Raw genomic sequence first — 22,500 nt, forward strand, 5'->3', positions numbered from 1 at the left:
GCCACGTTAGCGAACAGCCCCGTCAGCAAACACTTTGCCACCGGTATCGTGTCCTTGCCGCAGGAACTACTTGGCATCTCGAGCGATTTACAGATCTCGCTTAGCTGCTCCCTTACCGAGGCCACATGTGTGAGATTACGCTCGTGCAGGAAGTTGTCGAAGCACCACATCTTCGGTTTGCTCTTGGTCTTAAACTCGTTAAACACCTTCAGCAGCGTTATGTGGTCACCCGTTTTGTCGTAAAACTTCGAGTGTGCAATCAGCATCTGCTCCCGCTTTTGTGTACTGTTCGTGAAGATGGTCTCTCCCGAAAGCATGGCAACGATGGTTAGCATCTCCTCGAGGCACCCGAACTTTGGCGCGGCCAGCAGCATCTTGGAGTACTTTGGGTCCAACGGGAAGCGTGCCATTTTGCTGCCGAGCGCTGTGAGGATCGGGTTTTCTACTGATGATATCGCGTTCAGTGCTTTTAGTTCAAGTAGGGCACCGACGATCGCTTCTTCCGGGGGACGATCGATGAATTCGAAATCCTTATAGCTGACTCCCAGCACGAGCAGATGCAGTATGGTGGAGGCAAGATTGCAGCGTAAAATCTCTGGCACAGTCATCTTGTCCATCCGTTCGTAATCGGATCGGGTGTATGTGCGGAAGCAAATACCATCCGTTACGCGCCCAGCACGTCCTGTGCGTTGGTGTGCCTGTGCCTGGGATGCCCACTGGACCTTCAACATATCCAGTCCCGTGATGGGATCGTATGTGCGCACCTTCGCTCGGCCACAATCCACAACGTACCGGATACCGTTGATGGTGATCGAGGTTTCCGCTATGTTTGTCGCAAAGATCACTTTGCGAACGTTGGCCGGGGCTGGGTTAAACACGTCCAGCTGTTGGGTCTGTGGCAGTGCGGCGTACATCGGATAAACGGCTAGCTTGGGTAAATCCGAAGCAAAAAACTATTTAAAAAAGAAAGGTGAAACCGATAAATGCGTGATGCAATTCAAGAGGGCGTAAGACCGGGACTCACCTTCGCTAGACGACGCATTTTATTGACCGTCGCATCGATTTCCTCCTGGCCGGTCAAAAACACGAGAATGTCTCCGGCCGGATGGGACTGGTGGATCTCTACCACCGTTTTAAGGCAGGCCTCGATATAGTGCATCTTTTCGACCATCTGGTACACCTTGACCTGGTACGTGCGTCCCTGCAGGTACACGATCGGGCAGTCGGAGAAGTAACTTGCAAAATGATCGCAATCCATCGTGGCCGACATGATGATCACTTTGAGCGGGGACATTCGTTTGGCGGCTCGCGTCTGTTGGGCCTTCTTTACAATTCCGAGCAAGATATCTGTCGATACGGTACGCTCGTGCACCTCGTCGAGGATGATCACGTTGTAGTTCCGTAGCTGCCGATCGGACAGAGCCTCCCGGCACAGGATACCATCGGTCATGTACTTGATTTGCGTGTTTTCGGACGTCACATCTTCAAATCGCACCGTGTATCCGACCTGCTCGCCCAGGTTGGAGCCCGTTTCCATGGCCACCCACTTTGCGACTGTGATAGCGGCCACGCGTCTCGGTTGTGTGACACCGATCATCTTGTCCCCGTTCAGGCCGGCCTCGTAGATGAACTGGGGCATCTGGGTCGTCTTTCCACTGCCCGTCTCGCCCAGCACGATCGTCGTGGGTGACTTGCGGATCAACTCCATCAATCTGCGGATGAAAGGTATCCCGGGCAGGTTAAACGGTAACCCCAACACACGTGCCGAGGCTGGCGGCTTTACTTACGATTTGCGCACGGAGTAGATGGGCAGTGCTTGGCGCGATTGCTGTTTGGAGCCATCCTGCTTGGAGTAGGAACGCGACATTTGATGGCCTCCCATGTTATTGCGGCTGGAAAGCCCAGAATCCATCCCGAATTTTCTCTTCTTTCGTTCCCGGAAAAATGTAAACACTCTTCTCCCGCAAAGAATCGCCGCTTCCAATTCATTAGGTCGAGTAACGGCGCGTGCCATCTTTTATAAGATCTTTATAGCACTTGTATCCCGCGATTTCCCCTCGATGCTGCGTTTAGCAGCGAGGTCGTGGAAACTAAATCAATTATTTTGCATTTTACACCAATTATTGGCACTCGCTGTGTTCATTATTGTGTTTCGGATTATTAAGAAATAAAAACGATTAATTTAGTTCACCGAATTTTACTAGAAACCGATTGAAATACAGCGAGCAGGCCATTCAATTGGTTACCATAAACGATTCCTGCTCAGGTCACAGTTCGAAAATCGTTTACAACAAAAAACAGGTCGTGTGCGAACGAGGCGGTCTTTCGCAGTCTTCTTCGCTGGCAGCAGCAGCAGCATCTTGCTATCTCAAGCCACGGGCCCCGAGATCCTTTCGCGGAACCGCGGATCCTTGAAAGAAGCGTTGCGAGCGTTGGATGCCGGAGTGCTTTTAAACGTAATTTAATTTTTCCACCGTGTGACCGTGTGACCGTGTTCGAGGGCAAACGTTTCGTGTGATAACGTATTTCTGGCCGGCACAAAAAATCTGCCCGCCGCTTTCACTTACGCCCCGAAATTTCTCCCTCTCGGTAAGGGGCGAAGCGAGCGTCGCTTCGCAAACGCAGCAGCCAGCTCTCGATAAAAATGTGCGGATTTCCCCGCCGCACCCGGACCACCAGTGTTTCCGAGTGAATTGTGCCACCACTGCCAGACATTGCCCTTCCCGAGCATCCTTGCGAAGGATTGCAGCAATTTCTTCCGCCCAAGACGCCAGCAGGCCAGAGGAGATTGTTCCTCCTTGGCGGTGGAGTGGAGTGGAAATCAATAACTTTCGCCGCACGCACCGCTTGACCTCGCCTGCGCGCCACCCCGAGGACCTTGTGACCTTATCGCGGTTTCTGCCACCAACCCCCGGGCGTGGTGTGGAACCTCGAAGCTAAAGTGGCGTACCCCCGGGATGATTTTTTGATAGCCAACAACAGCAGCAGCAGCAGCACTCCTGTGGCAGCGAAACCTAATTAAATGCGATGCTTATCAATCAATTAGATGGCATGCAAAGTCAATATTTCTAATTAATCAACGAAATGAAAACAGCACCCCGGCGCCGCCAACCGGGGCCCCGTTTTGTTGTGTTGGCCCATTAGCTGGCCATTAAGCTGGGGTACCTTCTTCCCGGTCTTCTTTCAGCTCATTCATCGCTTTCGTTTACCCTTCCCTTTCTCAGCCCCCGTTACCGCTAGTTCTGCTTCGTCCGCTCCGGTGGTGTGTTGGTTTCGCGGTGGCCGGTGGAAATGTGTTGCAATTTTAATAGTGTAGTGTTCGCAAGCACACCAGTGCAACCCGTGAGATAAGCGCCAATGCAACCCCCCCCACCCGCATCTCTGTCGAAGACCATCTGCATTCCGGTCGTAGCATAATCGTGTGTTCGGTGTTGGTTTAGTGTTATCCACGTGCGTGCTCCACGTTGTTTGATGCTCATTAGTGAAAGCGGCTCGTCTGTTTGGTGACCTACTGGCCAAGTGGAATGTGGAGAGAGGTGTAAAGAAACCCCCGCCGCCCAGAGCAAGGTCTCCGGTCTGGTAGCATATCCCGTTGCGGGCCCTTATCGGAAAGTACGCTCGCCTTGGAGAGCATCATAGTATGCTGGGCTACAACAACAACATCATCTAACTGCTAACTGACCGAGTGACCGAAAACAGGTGGATAAGGCCCCGACGTGCTCATTAGTCGCTGCGAATCCGGTGCAAGCTCCACTCGAAACCAATTGCTGCCGACACCGTAATCATCATCATCGACATCGACGGGCAGGGACCGGGTAGTAGCAGCGGGGCACAGCATCACCGCTGCGTCAACATCATCAACAACTCCCGTCCCGCATACGGCATATAGGCCAATTAGGTCCGGTACGCAAAAAGTACGAAAAAGCCCCGGGATTAAACCTCAGCCAGAGAGCGGTTTACGCTTTTCCGTTGTTCGCTAGGTAAGTTGAGAGGATCAATCGGTGGTGGTGGGACGGTGAAAATTTTCGTTGACTGTGGCAGTGCCAAGCATTGGTCGTCTCCTCTGTGTCTAGACTCTGTTCAGCAATCCATCGCGGGAGCGTGTTGGTTCGTTTTCCTTTGGCCGTTGATGAGATTCTGCTGCTTCACGAGGCCACCAACTAATTAGCTGATCGTTGGTCGGCCATGCTTGGCCGCCTATCAACACACGCACAGTAATTCCAGCTTTTATTGCTTTTTCGTTCTTCAGAATGATTTTTATCACCCTTTTATCCAGGGTGGCGATAGTCAGCAGCGCTTTTCCACTGCGGCCTTCCATCCATCCAAGCTAGCCTTCCTATTATCGGATGTTTTGCGTGGAAAATTGCATCTACCTTAACCTTTCTCGCTCCAGTGGCTCCGCAGTCCCGGATGCCGGCTAGTGATTTTGCACCATTTTGCCAGCCAGCGTCGGAGTGAGCGAGCGAGCGCGTGCGTTGTTCCGGAACTCAGCGCTAACGATTTGTCGTGCGTACGATTATCGGTCAAGCATCGGCCTCTCGAGGCGGAGAGCAAGAACGCACTGGAGCCCCGCCAGTCCGGTGGTCCAATTGAAGCAAAAAAAAAATATATATATATATATACGAAGTAATGTTTCTATTTGTAGCACAGTAATGCAACTCCTGCCGTCCGCGCAGTTACCATTGGAAACGGGTTACTAAGCACGCACGGAACTATAGAAATGATATCCAATATCTTGCTACGATCTGCTCGTTGGCGGAACGGAATGTCCGCTGCAAAAGGTTTTCGAAACTGTTGTGTAATGTAAATCCCCCGCTTAACGTTTGCCGACTCACTGTTTACTGTTCCGAGAGGCTTCCAACTCGGGGACACGGATTGGTGTCTGTCTGTGGATGCTTGCGGTGTGGAAAGCCTTCTCAGCCAGGGGATGTATTAGTTTCAGTCCGGCCAACTATGCCCTAAAGTACATCTAATCAGTTTGTACTAAATATATTGAGTCAAACCGGTAAACAGTTAACATATTTGTTGGCCTCTGTCTTCTATTCTGTGCCGCATATAAGTTGTATCTCCAGGATCTAGTTCTGGCGGAGCTCGCCGGTTAAGGAATGTTGCCTGGCGTGGTTCGTAGGTTTTTTGGAATGCAGCGGCGCCTGGCCGACAGTTACTTGTCGACAGGTAGCAGTAACCAGTCTGACGCAACAGGTTACGGTGCCCACGCTGTCTGATAAGGAAATTCCCTTGCTTTATTTTTTTGCTTCTTAGTCACATACCTGATGCCTCAATTGGGTTGCAGGTTTCGTAGAAATCCATCTTCGGTCGCTGTGTTGTGGTGGCGAATGGCACCGAGAGTGTCTCCGACCATGGAACCGGTCGGTCAGTGAGTGGTGCAGTATGAACTTCGTTGACGTGCCTGCGGTGTGGCAACCAGCGACCGACTTGCCGGTGGTGTTGTCGCGTAACTGCGTTGCAACCTGCGACCATAGTGAGGGTCGGGTGGAATCACCTCGTCCGTTTCGCTCTCGTGCGCTTTCTAGGGCCACGAAACACGGTGATTGGCCCACCCCGGTCGTAGCATCCGGCGCAGCATCGAGAGCAATCGAGAGCAAGTTGGATGGACGGTTCGTTCGAGGGTGGTCCCGTCAGCCACTGGTCGTCGTCGTCGTCGTCGTGGATTGGCGAAAGTGAAAGAAAGTTACCGAGAGACTCCACCAGAATCGATTTCTCACACCTCATCCATTTTCCATTTCCGAAAGGGTGGTGACGGGAGGCCAAGGTTGGCGTAATATAAGTTCACTTTCTCTCGCGTCTTTCGCTCCGCCTAGAGTCCGGCCAATCGTCCGATGCAAGCTAGTACGCACCCCATTAAATTGTTCACAATCCATATCTTGAGCCATTTCCATGAGCAGACTGTTAATTTTCCAAGTTTTCCGCTTTTCCCGTCCTGGGGGAAAAAAATACCGATCGATGTCAATCGTCACTCTTTGCCTAGTCTGTGTCTCGGTATCATCAGCTGGCTCGTTGAGGGATTAAGGGAACCCATCACCAGTTTTCGTACCATTTTCAAGAGCACTCTGGACAGAGTGGAGTATTTCGTTGAGGAACCACTTTCATCCATTCAAAGGGTCTCTTTTTTGGTTCATTCGTTGCGTCGTAGCGGTTCCGATGATCATTAGCCTCCCTGCAAAGGTCTGTACGCATAAGCGGGATTCGATCCATTATTCGAACCTACCCACCCAGTCACAAGACAGGTTCCGGTTCGGTATAATTTTCTATTCTTGAGCGTAAATGTGCAGGAGCTAATCGAGCAATCGCCCACCGATAGATCGAGTCATTGATAGGCGACTAAGTTTGGACTTTTATCATCAATTTCCTTGATGCAGTGGACAAGCTGAGTGGGCTTGTAGGTGGCTTACGATAGATTAGCGGACGAGTATACATGTAAGCTGAGTTTTGGTCACGTGGTGCATTCGTTCCGTTTCTAATGATGATTGGTTCCTTTCGCAATGCTCCAATACTATAACGATTACCAGTATGATAAATTCCCATTGCGTGAAGGGTGAAGGGTGAAGGCCCGAAATCATTTGATTCATTTGGAAGCCTTTGGAGACTTAGCAGAAGACTTAAAAAAGGAAAAAAATAATATTCATCCCTTTTGAATAGATTTGCTCAGTTGGATTATCAAGCCTAGCCTTGAAAACAGGCAACCCAGAAAAAGCACTCATAAAATGGAAAAAACATGCCAGCCCGGCAGCTAGCATTAATTGCCAAACAAACCACGGCCAGACTCGTGCCTCGTGGGAGTTCCTCCGCCCCCGGGTAATTCGACCCCCCGAACAAAGGTAAGCGACAGTTAATGGCGATTGTAAAGCCTTTAAACATCCTCCTTCCCCGGCGGTACGTGTTCGCAAACCGTCGTCACGTTTAGCTGCGGACGGAATAGACAAGTGCTTGTAACCGTAAGCCATTCGTTATCATACGCAAGCAGACGCAAGTCTGCCGGGCCATCAGCCGGCTATTGCCACCACCATTCCGTTTACGTGCCAAGCGTAATGCTGCTGTGTAGCTGCTGCCACTGACCTAGCTGGCAGATAAGCAGAAGGACGCAGGAAAGTCTGCCTGTGAGTCACACCAATTGTGTCACAGCTCGCCCGCCAGTGCAAGAATAGTATTTTTTTTACATCAATGCATTTGGTGCTGACGGATGCGGACAACTACCATAACGATGCATATGCACCCAATGACCGCGGCGGTGGCGCACTGCCTTCGAAAGGCTTCGTCGTGTTATCAGTGCCAGTTTCCCGGTTCGGCGAGACGCCACTGATAAGAAATTCCCTAGTTCCCGGTCGCCGATAACTCGTGCGTGAACGACCCATGCGTTTTGTGCTTCAAAGTAAACAGATATGATTGATTGACTAATAGGAGGTTCCCAGGCGCAGGGTGGGGGGAACGAATGACTTCTGCGGAAGTCATTAAAGATATGATTGAATTATTAGCTTCCGATAGCTACGGACTAGATTGATTACGCCGAAAATCAAAGCGATAGCGCTCCGTTGTGTACCACCAAATCATGACAACCGTTGGCGTACCCGACTGCATTGAGCTCTGGTCGGTATCACCCCATGGATGATAAGGGAGCGAGCGCGCGCGCGCGCCGCTATGCTAACAGTGCGTGAGTCCTGTGATTATGTCATCAATGGTGGCATTCCATCGCGGCGAGAGTACGATTATACGGTTTAGAATGTTTCTCTCGCCGTATTAGTTGATAACAAGACCACCATCGTTTCCGATCCGATCGACTTGTGGCGGAACTATAATCAGTGATTGACGAACGCATTCTTCCTCTCTGCATCGTTCGTTCTTTCTCTCTTGCTCCTCCAGCAGCATCATATAGTGTTTATATGACACGTTTAGTGGTGAGGACAGGGTTCATATTGTGAGCGAATCAGCTTTCAATTGACCCAAATTAAGCTGCCGGCACCCCGAGGTGCTGGCTGTAATCACCAGAAACACTCCACTCTCGGGCCTGGCTGTACGTTTGTCTGCCAAGGACCTTTCGGCGCCATCCTACCGTTGTTCGAGGTTCGCCTCTGGTTCCCACGGTGACCGGCGTGCCATCATCAATTGAATGCAGTGGCTGTGCTGTGAGAAGCCCCACGAACACGCGCCAGGAAGTTAAAAAGTGTGCTCCACACAGTAGTGTTTGGGAGGGCATTTCCCATTCCCTTCCGTGATTCGACCTTTCCATCGAACTCATCGACCTTTGCATCCTGGAATGCGTTCGATAGCAACGTCCGCCCGCGTTTCCAATGTTTGTCCAGCAGGCACGAGAGAGGTGAGGCACTGCTATAACACGCTCCCACGTGAGGTTTGCTCCTGGTAGGGCAATAGAGTAGAAGTAGAGCTTATTTATAGCTCCATGCCTGTGTGGCGCAGTCGGCGCTGTGTGGTCATCTTCTGTGCATCGTCTCCCTCCGACGAGCCTGTATATCATGACTCATCTTTAATGTACGCCCGGCACAAATCAAAGGCCATCAAACGGCGACGGGGCTTCCCTATTGTGATAGAACACTGAGAGTGGAGCTCAGGCATCGTTCGCCGGGAATTAGATCCGAAGTAGGTTAATGGCTGAATTGCATGTCCCAGCGGAACCGACTGACTGATGTGTCCAGCAAAGCGACACCCACCCAGCCACACCGCACCCAACCAGCGTGCTATCCGTGAACAAACCGTTTTAATAGCCATGAGCGTGTAGTGTGACGTGCTGGGCTTAACGTGATCACTATCGTCGTTCTGCTGCTTGGTTGGTGATAGTTGCAGCTGCATTAACACCTGACCGGCCGTATCAGGTTATCTGATGGTTCCTTGGATGTGTTCACCTTTGCGTTGATGAGCTGATAACGTTCACCCGGCTAACGGTCTGCACAATAGGAATTATCTTACCGCGTTGGCCTAAGGTATTGGGAGCCTGTTTTGCCCACACTATTCCAGTCGTCCAAGTCGTCCACCGACCGGCGGTCAAAGGCGGCGGGCGAACGCGAACCGCCGGTCGAATCTCACCACAAAATGTCGCCAAGCGTGACGGCGGAATTTGTGAATGGTCCCGGGTGGGCCATTGCCTTTTGCCGTCTGGGTGACGATATAATTTATTCCGTCAACTTGCCTTTGGGGTGCTGTGGTACAGCTATATCGCCACAACAGTGTGTTTCTCGTGGCCCGACCGAACACCCCCCCCCCCAAAAATGGCTACATCTTCTCTTTGTCCCCGGCGCACGGACACACGACGCGCACGGAGGGCAAAAAGTATGGAAGCCGTTTTTTTGGCATTTTAAAGTAACGCCCAAGATGGGGACCCCGTTGGTGGTCACCCGCGTCCGTATGGCGCCAATTGGTTGTGAAGTGGATGGTGAGTCCTCACAAAAAAAAAACCAGATGACGCCACCGCTTGGCGATTTGCCTCGTTGCACACCGCGCTATCGCCGGGGTTCGGCCTTTTGCGCAAATGTAACGGTATAGAGTTTATATGAGAACAGTTTGTTCAAATTTATCACGACACCGAGATTTGATATCGGGCTACATGAGGAAATTCCGGTGAGAACGAGAATTGTAAAGATTCGGAGAGAAGAGGATTTAATGGGCACCGGAACGGAAATGGCCCGCGGAGCGGGGCGTGCTCACATTCTCGCCCTCAAGTGGAGCACGATCATATGTTGAACATTTGCGCACGCTCAGCTTCAGCAAGCTGTGCACTTGAACAACGATCTTCAGATGTTCGAGCGCAATCGAGCGCAATCACCGATTGGGTGACGCGCAATGGTGCGATGCTCCGATCCGATCTCGACGTCTAGATGCTCGATCCAAGTGTCAATTGGCCGTGTTGAGGTGGTGGTAAGGGTTGTTGCCTTTTGGTTCAATCAATTAGCGGTTTGAAGAGGATGGCGTGATTTTGGTTTGTGCTTGTCGCGGCAGGAAGATCGTGATAAGAAATGATCCTTACCCAACCTTATTGCTTTGTCGTGACAAAAACCGTGTCCCCAAAGGCGTCGCCGTTAATGAATGTCTTTGAATAGCTTTCAAGACTTTCAGTCCCGCATTTCAACGCAACAGGGTGCAGCAACCATTGCCTCAACATGCCATCTTCTCGTTGACTCAATAAACGCGACGCTGAGCGATGAGTGACAGACTTCCTCTCTTTGTGATGGTACATTGTTCATGTTTACAAATGATTATTTGGGGAAGCGGCGCCACCAACACCGCTCTGCTAACACTGGGGGGATCTGATGAACACAGGTTGCTTTTCTCATAAAACCATACAAAATGTAACATTGACTGGTGCTGGATGTGGTCTGGCGCTACGGATTTGACAATTAAAACGGAACAATGTTGTCCAACCGGCCGGCCGACCGACCAAGTGGCCGGCTGGACGAACGACGTTGCAGAATCGTGGTTCTAAGATGATGAGCCCATTAAACCGCTGACCTCCGGGGTCTGAAGTGTGGTTTTCACTCTTCGCTTCAGCGCCCTTTCACTCAGACACCTTTCCACGGCGGGGCAGGTTTTCGGTGTGGGTTCGTTCTTTCTGGCGCCCATTATCCGGCACAGCCACCACCACTTTCTCACTCCCCAAACATCCCCGACACTGTGGAGGCGCTTCGCGAAAAAAAAAACCGGCCCCCAAAACAAGTCACATTAATTTAATGCCTTTAAAAGACGAACGCAATGTCGGGGCCAAGCGAAGGGTTGGCTTGCAAAGTCTGGCGAATGTGGGACCGCGTCCTCTTTCGTTTCCGTTCTTAATCTTGCCCGATCCCAAAGACCCCTTGATGCAGGTAGCAGCAACAGCAACAGCACCGCACATATGCCCACATCCCAGGGCGGTGCCGAACCTGAGCAACATATCGCCTTTTTATGCGACTTTTCAACCCATTCCGAGAACATTCCAGCCGGGACGATGGCACACGGTATGGAGCGCGAGCTTATGAAGCATATGCTACGGCGACCGGCGGTCGGTTGACGTTTCATTGCTCGTCTCCTGGCTCAACCGGTTCCTTCTTATTCTCTCTCTCTTTGTGGAGACGCGAAAAAAAAATACACGTGGTACGTGGTGTGGTGCTGGGAGGAACCAGCAGCAGCAGCACACACCGGTTAGGGTTGTTTGCATAAACTTCTGCTACTCCCTTCAAGCACCAGCCACCAGCTCCAACAATTTGCGGGGGCCGCCGTGGCTTAATTTCTCGCAAAACCACACGGCGGGCAGAACCACGCACGCACGCACGCACGCTCGGACGCCAGAGTTTCTCCGTCTGACAAAGGAGGGCAAAATTAAAAGAATAAAAAACTGTGCACTGGCCCGATCGCAACGCAAGATAGCTCGCTCACAAGGCACAGGCTTGGAAAAAGGGCTTAAATTATTCACCGGCTGCACGCTACGCTTCCGACCGACTTGGGAGGGTGGCCTTTTAAGTTCTTATCGCGCGGGCCGTCGCGCCACGATTAGTGGTCGCACTTTCGCCGAAGAAAGTGGACCATTCAGAATTTAGTACAGCACAGGTCTCTGATGGTTAGTCAAGGGGGCACTAGTTACTGCTTCGAATTCGCGCTGGAGCCAATATGGTGGGACATTTTGGAAGCAAATGATTGATGAAGTGTTACCACGGTACGTCTTCGGAGTTGCTTCGGCGCCGGAACAGCGTTGGTAGTGGAAATTGCGGATGATGTTCGGCCACCCTGGAAAGTTCACTGGACTCTCGCTCTAGGGAAGCAGCACCTACACCCGATTTACCGGGACTGAAATTGAAAATTCTCGTCACTTTATAATCTATGGCTACTCAGATTGTTACCACGAATGGTGGATAATCTGTGCAGGCAACGAGAACGTTTGCTGACTGCTTGATCGCTTTGAACATTTAAATTTTCGTTCACAAATCTGCAAACAAAAACTGTGCAATAAATGTACAAAATGTATTAGATTGAATTGTAGATTCTTTTTGATTAAAATTGAAGTGATTTTTGTTAAAAACTGGAACGTTTTATCTCCAAAGACATAATTGCTTCGTTCAGTTCGCCAAGTTCCAGGCCTTCAGCACCGAAAAGTGTCTGGGAATCGTGGAAAAGGTTTCCTTCAAACATTCACCTTCAACACCTGCTTGGGCGCCAATGCTTTCCCTTGCCGTTTGCTCGTGCATCCGATTTCCCTCATTTTCCCGAACAGCACCTTGAACAGACCGGTAATGAAGTGAAAATGCCCTTCAATTGTGGTCCTTCAATAACGCGCGGTTGGTTTTGGTTTGCACTGCCAAACCCGGCACGCGAATGAGCATGACAATGCCGCGCAACACAACACATCGTGATGCACCCGGCGTGGCAGTGTCACTAATTATAGATTCCTCTCCTGCCTTCATCGTCCATAAACCAGCCAGCCAGCCAGCTGGTTTTGTTTCGAGTGCCGCGCGAGGCAATTCGTGGAAGAACTCGTGCACACCGTGGTGACATACGGTGCTGGTGGTCCCCCCGTCCCTCCTAAACAAATCCAAGTTGGCATTTTGTGCCAGCCGTTCGATCGACATGACAAGAGGCGACGGCACACCTTTGCGGGGGCAGGGAAAGTATTGCAGACATCCCAAAAACCTTGATCGCCACCGATTCGCGATTCGCGCAACGTTGATTCTCGCGGCCGCGTGATTGTGGTTTGGTGACGTGTTGTTACCACACACCAAGCACGACATTTCGGGCCCAACATTTATCGCACGGCCACGATATTGTGTTCGTTTGACGGAAAGAATATGATGATTTTAACGAAAGGTGAAGATTCAACGTTCCGCTAGACGGCCCCACAGTCGAATGTCGGTCCGGCCATCGTTTGCTCGTCACATTATGACGACCACGACGACGGCGACGCACAACGATACATAGGTATGTTGCACATTCAGATTCACACCCCACGGCCCCCCACCCCCTGGCCACCACTGGCGTCGTCGTTCTGTGTCTCTCCACCGTGTCTGCACCTTGGTCTGCGCCTTGTATCTGTTTGATTTTGTTTTTAGATTCAAATTCAAGGTTAAAAATAAATCGCATCCGCGACGCTCGCTCGCTCTCCGGGCGCGGCCACGTGAGAGATCGTTTGCCACGTTGTGGTGATGGTGGTGGGCCAAGAAACTATCATCATCCGATCGCCCGGTGCGCAGATAGAACACGCGGCTAGCACGCTTCCACCCCCCCCCCCCCCCCCCCCCCCAGGAACGTCTGGTTGGTTTGCGTTTTCCCGAACAGAAGCGTTCAAGCGGAAAACTGCGTGCCAAAATCGGTTCAGCTAATTGACACGGCCACCACGAACCAACGAATGAACAAACGAAGGGCAGGCGCGTCGACCGTGTGGTGGCAGCTGTTGCTTGTTGCCAGTGCGCGCGTCCAACGCGTTAGACAGCGAGGCACGCGGCCACTAAAACCGGCGCACCACACCCACCACCCTTCCTTCCTTCACCGTTATTGCCGTGTGTTTAATGAGAGGAATTAATTTCCTTCATTTCGCGCGTTCCTTTCGTGGCCACACTATTTGCTTAGGATATGGAAAAAAGGGGGTAGTAGCGCATCGGAGACGCCAGTGGACGGTCGCCAGGACGGTGAACACGGGACGTTCCAAAAATATTCCTCGACCTCAAGTGGCTGGCTGGCTGGCTGGCGCGCGCGCGCGCACGCTGCTCCCCCTGTTTGTTTGGGAGTTTTCCCCGCAATTTTCCTCGTTTGACCCCGGGAGGGGGGGGGGGGGGGGTGACGAGGTGCTATCCGTGCTGGATAGCGAGAACACACCACTCGCCGGCGATTCCCGCCCAAAGTTTACTTCGAAGCAACAACAACCCCTGTGGGGTGGCCTGTGGTTGGCGTCAAGGAACCGCCGGTGAAGGGAAGGGAAGGACGCCTGGAATCGAGCGGAACGGGGAAATCTGTCGATAATGGTTAGACACATCATTAATGGGGCGCAACACGATTTCCACACGGCCCAGCCATTGGCCCAGGAAGGAGGTCTGGCGTCAGACTCGGAGTCGGAGTGGTCAGCAGCACCACGGGATCGAGCGAAAATCGATCCAGCCGGGCAGCACACATCCTTCGTGGTCGCATCATTGCTCGGACGCCGTGGACGCTTCTTTTCCTCTCGCTCGCTCGGTGTTTGTGTTCCAGATTTTTTCGGTATTGGCGCCATGGGATGTGCTTCTTCGGACGTGGTTTATGGGCCCTGTAGCACGTAACATAATCAAATACATTGTTTTTGACCAAAATAGCCAAATAGCAAGGGGGAGAGAGAGCGAGCACGTTCTCGTTTCGCGTAGCAGCGCGCTAGGCCGGGGCAGGGAGTTTTTGCTGCACCGGGATTCACTTTACTGGTCGAGAACTGGACCTTGAAGATGACCTACAGTGGGTTGTCTCTGGTGGAGACTCGATACATCACCTTTGGCAGCGAGATTACAGTTTGTTATTGTTTTCATAAGATCGCCTCTCAATTATCGTTTGATTTCCATATCTATAACTCTACAAAAAATGAGACGAACACGGATTTGCACGAACTAGTCCACCGGAGCACCGATCCAAAATCACGCGCCCCTCTCCGAATGACAATCATAAAACTGCATGACGCGTTCTCGTGCACTTTCTCCTCGGCCATTCTCCGCTCATCCCCTCGACACGAAAGTTTTTTTTTTGGGTGTGCTGCGTGAAGAAATACATGTTTATTGGTCCCACTTTCGATCGCGAAACGTGTGATGATGCCCCAAGGAGGAGGACCACCACGACGACGGGGAGCCGTTAATTATAAGCGTCAACTACGACCGAGATGAGGTTTTGACCACATCACCCAACAACACACGGTGGGGGGTGGGGTTTACAAGTTTGGTTAGCGAAAGATACGCTCGCCGAAGCCGTAAAGTGTACACAATTTGGGTTGGTCTGGTGCGGCGGACGGGGACCACCAGCAACATGATTGGAAACCGCGCCTCGTCAGATTTCTCTCTCGCTTGGCGTCTCGACCTCGTCCCTGCTGTGATGCTCTTGTAATGTTGAATGTTTGATTCATGATTCAATTATAAGCTCGTCGGGAAATGAAACAACAAAATGAGACTAATCGGGCATGATGATCCTCCCCCCGGGGGGGGGGGGGGGGGGGGGGGGAGAACTTCAATGGAGGGTTTTGTGCTGCGTCACATCACCGGATTTGGTCTTCAATTTGTGGAGCTAAAGTGTGATTACTTTCTTTCCTTTCTATTGCTCCAATTCAATTCCGTTTGCTCGGGCTTCCAGTTGGTCAACGGAGTCCACCATCGAGCCCATTGCGGTATTGGTTTCGTGCCCTTCCACTACCTTCTTGTTCTGGAGCTCCGGAAGCGAAGGGATCCGGTATCGGAAAGCTTCTCCGTTCACTTTGCGGAAACGGAAGACGATGACTAGATGACGGAACGGAGTCCTGAGGTTTTCTTTGGTAGCTGACGGAGTGGTTTGTGTATAAATAAGATTTGCTTTATCGTTCCACTTTGGCGCAAACCTCGGTACGGAATGGTAGCATCGTCGACATATGCGGGAATCAGCACCGAGTCCCTGGTGCTAGCATGCACGTGGCGCGAACCGGCACCATGTTTACGGAATATATCAACAAGCCGTTGGCATAATTAAATTATATCCTTCCGCAGCATCGGGGTGTCCTGGTCGGTTTAACGAGGGGGAAAAAAACGAGGAAAGATTGTCTCGCGACGCGCAACGGTGCTTACGAGACCGATGATTATGCGCTCCTTGCCACTGGCGACATTAGATATTGATGATCCCTGGTGCTCGTCCTGGTAAACCCCTTCGCGGACGGTTGCTTAAGTGTGGCGGCTATGGGGCTTTTTGGCAGTTGTGCTCCACTGGAACCTGTCATCCCATTGTGGTGAAGAATATCCTGATGCCAGTCGTTCGGAGCACCACTTACGTCATGCTCTGTGGTCCACTTGTGGTGCCAATTCTGGTTCGGTGTTTTTTTTTTTTGCTACCGAGATCATTTGCCTCGTCCTTGTCGATGGTGCTCGTTTTTCAGGGATTCATTTTTCCCGGGGCTCCGGTACAGGGATTCTGGTGTTTTATGCTGCTCCTGCTGCTGCTGTCGACCGTGATCGTTTGCTCGTTTGCCTCTGGGAAGACTCTGCAGTGGTGATGGCGGAGAGTGGCTTGGTGTCAGGGACTTGTTGTGGAATGTTTCTAATTTTCAAATGATACTTTTTAGGATGGAAGCATCATGTTAGTGTTGTTGCTGTCCCTAAACAACAGGTAACAAGGGACGAGATGCAGCAAAAAAGGATTTCCTCGTCAGTGGCCACATAAAATATACGCGTCAAATAGTCTCTTAATATCGCTGTTCCTGTAACACATTTAATCTACCTATTTGTCAACAGACAGCTCAACCACAACCACTCGACGGTACGCGTACGATCGCACGGCCTCAGATGCTGCAGCAACTCAACCCAATTAAGGGATATTGAAAGGCCACACACGGCCGCCACACCAAATCCCCATGAGCGTGATGCTGTTATGCGTCACGAGGAAAACGCAATTAATGACAGATTGGACTGACGGAACGGAAAAACGTCACTCCATCGCCCATCGGTCAATATCATACATAATTATGCCATCCGGTGGGAGATGGATGCATCAGTTCCAATTTCCGGCGCATCCATAATGCACACCCTTAGCTGTTGGTGTTGCAGCTGCTGATTGCATTGCTGATTCGGGGAACGAGAGCAATTAGTGAGCGAGTATCGATTGCATTTTCATCGCACTTCAACACAGCGACTGTTTGTGGGCATATCATATGCCTAGCAGCCCAAGAACTCGTTCTCTATTGTGCCGATTTTATTGGTGTACGAGTCATCAAACATCCAATCCATCCCATGTGGTCAGTCGATCGAGCTGCGAGCTCGATGGGTGGAACGTCTCGCCAACGGCATTGGAATGCTAATCAACCGTGTTCTCGGCCACTTTTCACCGTGTTCGGAAAGGGGTGGAGGCCGAGATAACGAAGAAACTGTCATATCCATATGCCTTCGAGTGGTTTCGAGTGGTTGGGAGGGGTTTTAATCCACCGGATTCAACACAACCAAACTGTCGCTGACGTCACCAGCGTCAGCGTCGTGTGTGCAGCGGCAAACTAAAGCGATCGCTGGACTGCGTGGTTCGTATGGGTGGTGAGGGGCTCATTTTGGTAATGGTTTGCGCCGGTTTCGGGGTATCGCGGATGCCGCATACTGATTAACCTCCTTTCGGCTCCCCCCCAAAAAGCTACGCGCGCGCCCCAACAGGAATCGCCCACTGGAAGGGGAGGAGATGTGTGTTTGCGGTGGGTGCGGCTCGTTGTGTTCCCTTATTTAGCGGTTGAAAATGAACCGGAAGCCACCGGAATATCCGCCCTTTGGTGGCTGTTTGCTTGCTGCCGCGGGTGCAGCAGCAGCAGCAGCAGCAGCAGTGTGTCCTGAGAGAACGGAAGCTCCATCGTGATACAAGGATTTCGTTCTCTGTTCTCTGCATGTGTTTGTGTGTTGCGCATACAATTTGCATAAAATTAAATCATCCATTCACCGCATTGTCCCAATCCTTAGCACCAGCACCAGCACCAGCGCTACTTCCCCGAGAAGGTCATGCGTGCAGTGCAATGATGGTGATGCTTACCGATGGCTATCGGGATGGTGTGCGGTGTGGTCCCAGCATTAAGGATGGCGAGCATACGGTGTATTGATTGACGCAGAGACTGGAGTTTTCTGGAGGGAGATGTTTTTGTGGCTAGCGCATCTTCACTTCACCAGACAGACGACGGTGCTTTTGCTGCTGCTGCTGCTGCTGCTGCTCGTGGTGATGGTGTTGGTGATGTCAATGGGGATGTGGTTTGAATAAATTAAATCCCAGCCCGTCGTGACATAGGAGTGGAGTTTTGTAGGAGTTTAATTGAAAAATGTCCCCGGAATGCCCCACCGGTTGGGTGACCGGTTGACCTTAATTCGCATTCGGCACCACCGTTCGTCACCACCGCTTCCTGATCGATGGGTCCGACATGCTGCGGTTCAATGGTGTTACTGGAATGAAAACAATTTAATTATCATCCCGCAACCCCGGCACGATGGTTATCTGTTTGCCGGGGACCACCGGTACACCCTTCAGAGCACACCGGCAAGGGGGATTAAGCTCTGGCACCCACTCTGTCTAGGGGCGTTCTTCGCTATCAATAATCGGCTCTCGAGGCAGAATCCCAACGGGAAAAGTGGTTGTTGGTTGGTTGGTTTTCTGGTCGAGCAATTACATTCCGTTCGTTCGTTTCGTTTGTTTTAATTTATTGCGATATAATTCCATTCAAGCTGCTCGCTCTCGTTGGTGGCGTCTCATAAATTGTGTCGCGTGACTGGCTTTTTAATGGTAATTTACAAGACCCACTGGTGCTGTTTAGTGTCTTGTCAGGGGTGTGGTTGCGTGGTGGCAATCCTATGCGTGCCCACATGCTCCTGACAGCGATAATGGAAAGAGCCCTTGCGTGGAGAATAAACGTGCCAGAATAATACGCTCGTTCTCGTTGCTACATTTAGCTGCGAATAGTTCGATTAGTTGTCTCATTAGTTCGATAAGCACTCTTGAACTGATCGTTCTAATTGTTTCTTCCAACTGAAGAGCAACGTAAATCCTTCAACTCCACTCTCAACCATACAGCAGGCACGAATGGGTGGTCACCATTTGTATGCTTTCCACGCGAAAATCACGCGAAAGCCGACGATGGCCAGCTCGCACACGGCTCGCCCTCTTAATCCTTTATCGCACAAAAACATCACGCTCCACAAAAGCCTTTATTAAGTTCCTTGATTTTATTGCGAACAATCTTCTACCAGCGGGGTTTGGGAGATGGCCGTGAAACAGCCTGTTCGGGCAAGCCCATCGGAACACACGCGGGTGACAGACTGTCTGGGAATGGCGGAACCGGTGCCAGAAAACGCTAGCCAGCCAGCACAGCAGCGTATGCCTTGCCAGCAAACTATTCTGGCAGCAAATGACCATAAAGACGGCGGTATCAGAGTGGAGAAAAAGGATGGAGCTCGTGCAAAGGTCCACGGGTTTGGAGCCAGCCTGGTTGGCCACACATAATCATCGTTGGGTTGGTGGTGCTCGTTGGTGGTACACATAACGTTCGTTTCGTCCTTTACGCTTTGTTTTAGCCTGCACTCCCTGACCTCTCCGGGTTTCGAGGTCGGCCGGGGTTTTATTCACGAACACACTCACAAACACACTCCATCGGTGGCTGGAGTTCCCGTTCTGGTTGGATAAAAATTCGATTTTCCAAAATCGTACATTCGCGTTCGGGTTCCGGCAGGGGCGCTTATCGAGGTTCCATCAGGTTTGCTGCGGGGAGAAAGGTTGGACGGGGTGGCTAAATAGGTGGCCAACAGCGTGCGAAGGTTAGAAAGGTTCGAAGGTCAGGGACGTGCGCACGGGCAATAAAACGAACTTTTCAACCGGCCGATCGACCGGCACCCAATGCTGTCCAATGTGATTTAGGTATTGCAGCGCAAAATTTACAATTTTTTTTAAGCCTCGTGGTTGTGATATCAAGGACCTCGCGAGCCCACGCAGCTGAAGCACTAATGACACGCGGTGGAAAAAGATTCCACGTCACGTATGGTACAGAACGCCAGATGGTTTGGGTTGGGAAACGATCGATTAATGTCTGCCAAGGCGAAGGACACAAAATGCGCACAAGAGAGAGAGAGAGAGAGAGAGAGAGGAGGAGGAGCAGGAAAGGGGGAAGTACCACGCAAACCCCCGTCCATCATATGGTACGTCGTATGCACGTCGAATCGTCGATGTCTATCGTATCGCAAGCAGCAAAAGTTTGCCAACATTCTCCATAATTTAGTCGCATCCTGGAGGGAAAGTGGTGAGGTGGCCACCCCTCTTTCTTACAACGGTGGCGCCAAACCTCCCACAAAATGGGTTTTCCCCCTATAAGGTTTGCGTTCCCTGAAGGAAGTGGTGATGTGTCGTGTGGCTGGCGTCATTCAGGCGTGCGCCATTGGCGAAAGGAAGTGAAGTTATCGCATGACTATGGGCAAGAATGTAACTTATTTTAAACTTTGTAACTCTGCCCTCGATGCTGCTCGACGCCGCGACCCCTGCAGGGTGATTAGAAGCTCGGTGACTGCAGGTGCGTTTCTAAATTCCATAACCGCAACGTAACGCCTTATCCTCTGTTGCTAGGTCTCCAGAGATTAATACCTCCATGACCGCCCAACATCTTCATTTGAATCGATAACGACTTTATCGCTTTTCGGACTTTTAGTTGCATTAGATCATACACTTCTCTGGCAATATTCCTCCATTAGTTCGTCGAATTAGATTGTTCTCTCGATATCGTATGCTAAAACATGACAGTCCAGAACGTGCTATCGACACGTTTCACTCAAGTGTTTGGGTGCGGCCCATCGGTTCCATTGTCTCTGTTGACACTCTTGGCAGCGTGACGTTGTTAGTACTGTGTCAGTGCGTCAGATGTGTGCATATGATAATGCACATCTAACGGGTATCAAGTGCTCTCCCCGTATGACGATGCAATTTTGCTGCAATTGAGGCTATGCGTTGAGGTATTCTTTCCGTTCCGTTCCATTGATTTGCCTTCCAGTCGCACCGATCGCTGCGGTACTTTCCCGGCCATCTACCCTCACTAGCAAACAATATAATCTTCAGCATGTTTCATTTGCGAGCGACTACAAGTGATGCGATAAGAAATGTCCCACTTGAATTTATTGAAGGGTGGCTTGCGACGGTGACTGCAACCAACTACTCATCAAAGGGCACCTGCAACAAACAACCGCTATAGGCTACCATATGTCCCCGTTCCAGTTGCGAACACTGCTCCATGCTTGTGAGTTCAGGGTGCGGTTCTTCAGGTTTCAGTGAAGATGGCAAGGGGTGCGGGTGGCGATTAGTGGTGTTACACGTGGCCACAAGAATGAAGAATAGATGCCCTGAGAAAGGCCACAGCCGCTGACACGGTTGGCCAGCTGATGTTTTCCGACAATGTTGCCGCGCCCTACGTTCCGGTGCGTTCACTCCACCTCCTGGGCTGGTCCACAGCTGCAGGAAGGTAATAAATGCAAATTGTATGCCCCACATCAAGTGCGAGGATGAGCGTGGCGACTTAACCTCGTCATCCTCAGACCACCATCCCCCGCCCGGGGGTCAATATAAATGTTTTTCGCGATCGTGATGACCTTGCATCTCAATGGTTTCGTGCTGCGCCTGTGCTTTCTCGGGGTCGAAAAAAAAAACGCCAGGAAGTGCACGTTATGCTAATCTACTCACAATGCCCGAGGAAGAGTACCGGACAAAGAGGCTGTAATTAATGCATGATGAACGGGCCCCAGACGTCCATCCGAGCTGTTACTTCTCACGGACGGGTGCATTTAACATGGGGTGATCAGTGTTTTTTTTTTGTGATTGGAATTTTAATTGCAATAGTTCGATTGGAATCGCGGTCGATTGGAATGAATCTAAGTATTTATTGACGTTGCTTGGCACGCATTTCAATAAGTTAATAATGTTTCAACGAGGTAAGGGACGAAACTGAATCTGCGAGCAGCACCACAGCATAATTAACGGTAGAAATTGTCGAACAAGCATCCACTTCAATTGTTCCTAATTTCCAAAGTGCAGTGAAATTGTGAATGCCTTTCTTCGATTGTGCTCATGAGCATAATCGTGCTGCTGAACCTCTCGCTCGTTTTGCTCTCTTTAACGATAACGATCCCGTTTCGCAATCGCAGTTTGAGTCTCAATTATCGAAATCACCTTCAGCGTCTGCTAATGGTATCGCAACATGTAAGTGGTCAGCATGGCGTCGCTGTCGGCGTCTAGACAGCCTTATCGGCCGTAACGCAACGCAAGCAGCAGCAGAAGCAGGGACCTTCGAGTGGAATGCATTTTATAAGCAAACACTTTGTCCACGGTCCCCGCCATGCTACGGCAACGGGTTGCATTAGACGGGACATTCAAATGCCACTCTCGCCCTCATCACTCGTTCTCGATCAACCGTCCGAGCTGCATTATCGATAAACAATGTTTTGTAAAGGGGAGTGGGTTATGATGACTATTATTACCGTCTTGTTTCACCGGCAGATGGCGACCGATGGCCTATGGTCGGAAAACCGTCTGGTTTGGTCCTGGGGTAACAATCATGGTGGCATCAACTTTCGTTCGAGCAAAAAAAAAAAAAGGATGAACGCTCGGACACAATCCAGTGATGGACACAACAGAATTCGCGACGAAGTACGCCTCTCTGTGTGGCTTTTATTTACCCAACAAAAAGTCTTTTCGTGACAACGCGTACTCGTGGTACTACCAGCAGCAGCAGCAGCAGCAGCAGCAGCTCTCGATGCTCCGATAATGGTGGTAGCCAATTGCCCCCCGCTTGCTTGTCTGGTATCCCCGATCTCGAATCGGCAAACGTGTTTGTTT

At 51.0% G+C, this 22,500-nt stretch overlaps 2 protein-coding genes across 4 annotated transcripts in view; one reads left to right on the forward strand and one right to left on the reverse strand.

Moving 5' to 3' along the window:
• Positions 1-1,958, reverse strand: part of LOC126574952 (ATP-dependent RNA helicase DHX33) — a 2,302-nt gene extending 344 nt beyond the window's left edge. The window contains exons 1-3 of the mRNA XM_050235381.1: positions 1,788-1,958; positions 1,025-1,712; positions 1-953 (exon numbers count right to left, since the gene is read on the reverse strand). The exon at positions 1-953 is cut by the window's left edge and continues 344 nt beyond it. Of these exons, the coding sequence (XP_050091338.1) occupies positions 1-953; positions 1,025-1,712; positions 1,788-1,912 (1,766 nt within the window). The 5' untranslated portion in view covers positions 1,913-1,958. The remainder of the gene's footprint in view (positions 954-1,024; positions 1,713-1,787) is intronic.
• A 377-nt stretch (positions 1,959-2,335) lies between these two features.
• The window catches only part of LOC126575539 (uncharacterized), a 24,112-nt gene continuing 3,947 nt past the window's right edge, over positions 2,336-22,500 (forward strand). The window contains exons 1-2 of one of the 3 annotated variants that reach the window (XM_050236278.1): positions 2,336-2,456; positions 3,225-3,980. The gene's annotated coding sequence lies outside the window, so the exon portion shown is untranslated. The other 2 variants (XM_050236279.1, XM_050236281.1) reach the window with 2 other exon arrangements.

Source organism: Anopheles aquasalis, chromosome 3 (genome assembly GCF_943734665.1).
Source record: "Anopheles aquasalis chromosome 3, idAnoAquaMG_Q_19, whole genome shotgun sequence".
NCBI lineage: Eukaryota > Metazoa > Arthropoda > Insecta > Diptera > Culicidae > Anopheles > Anopheles aquasalis.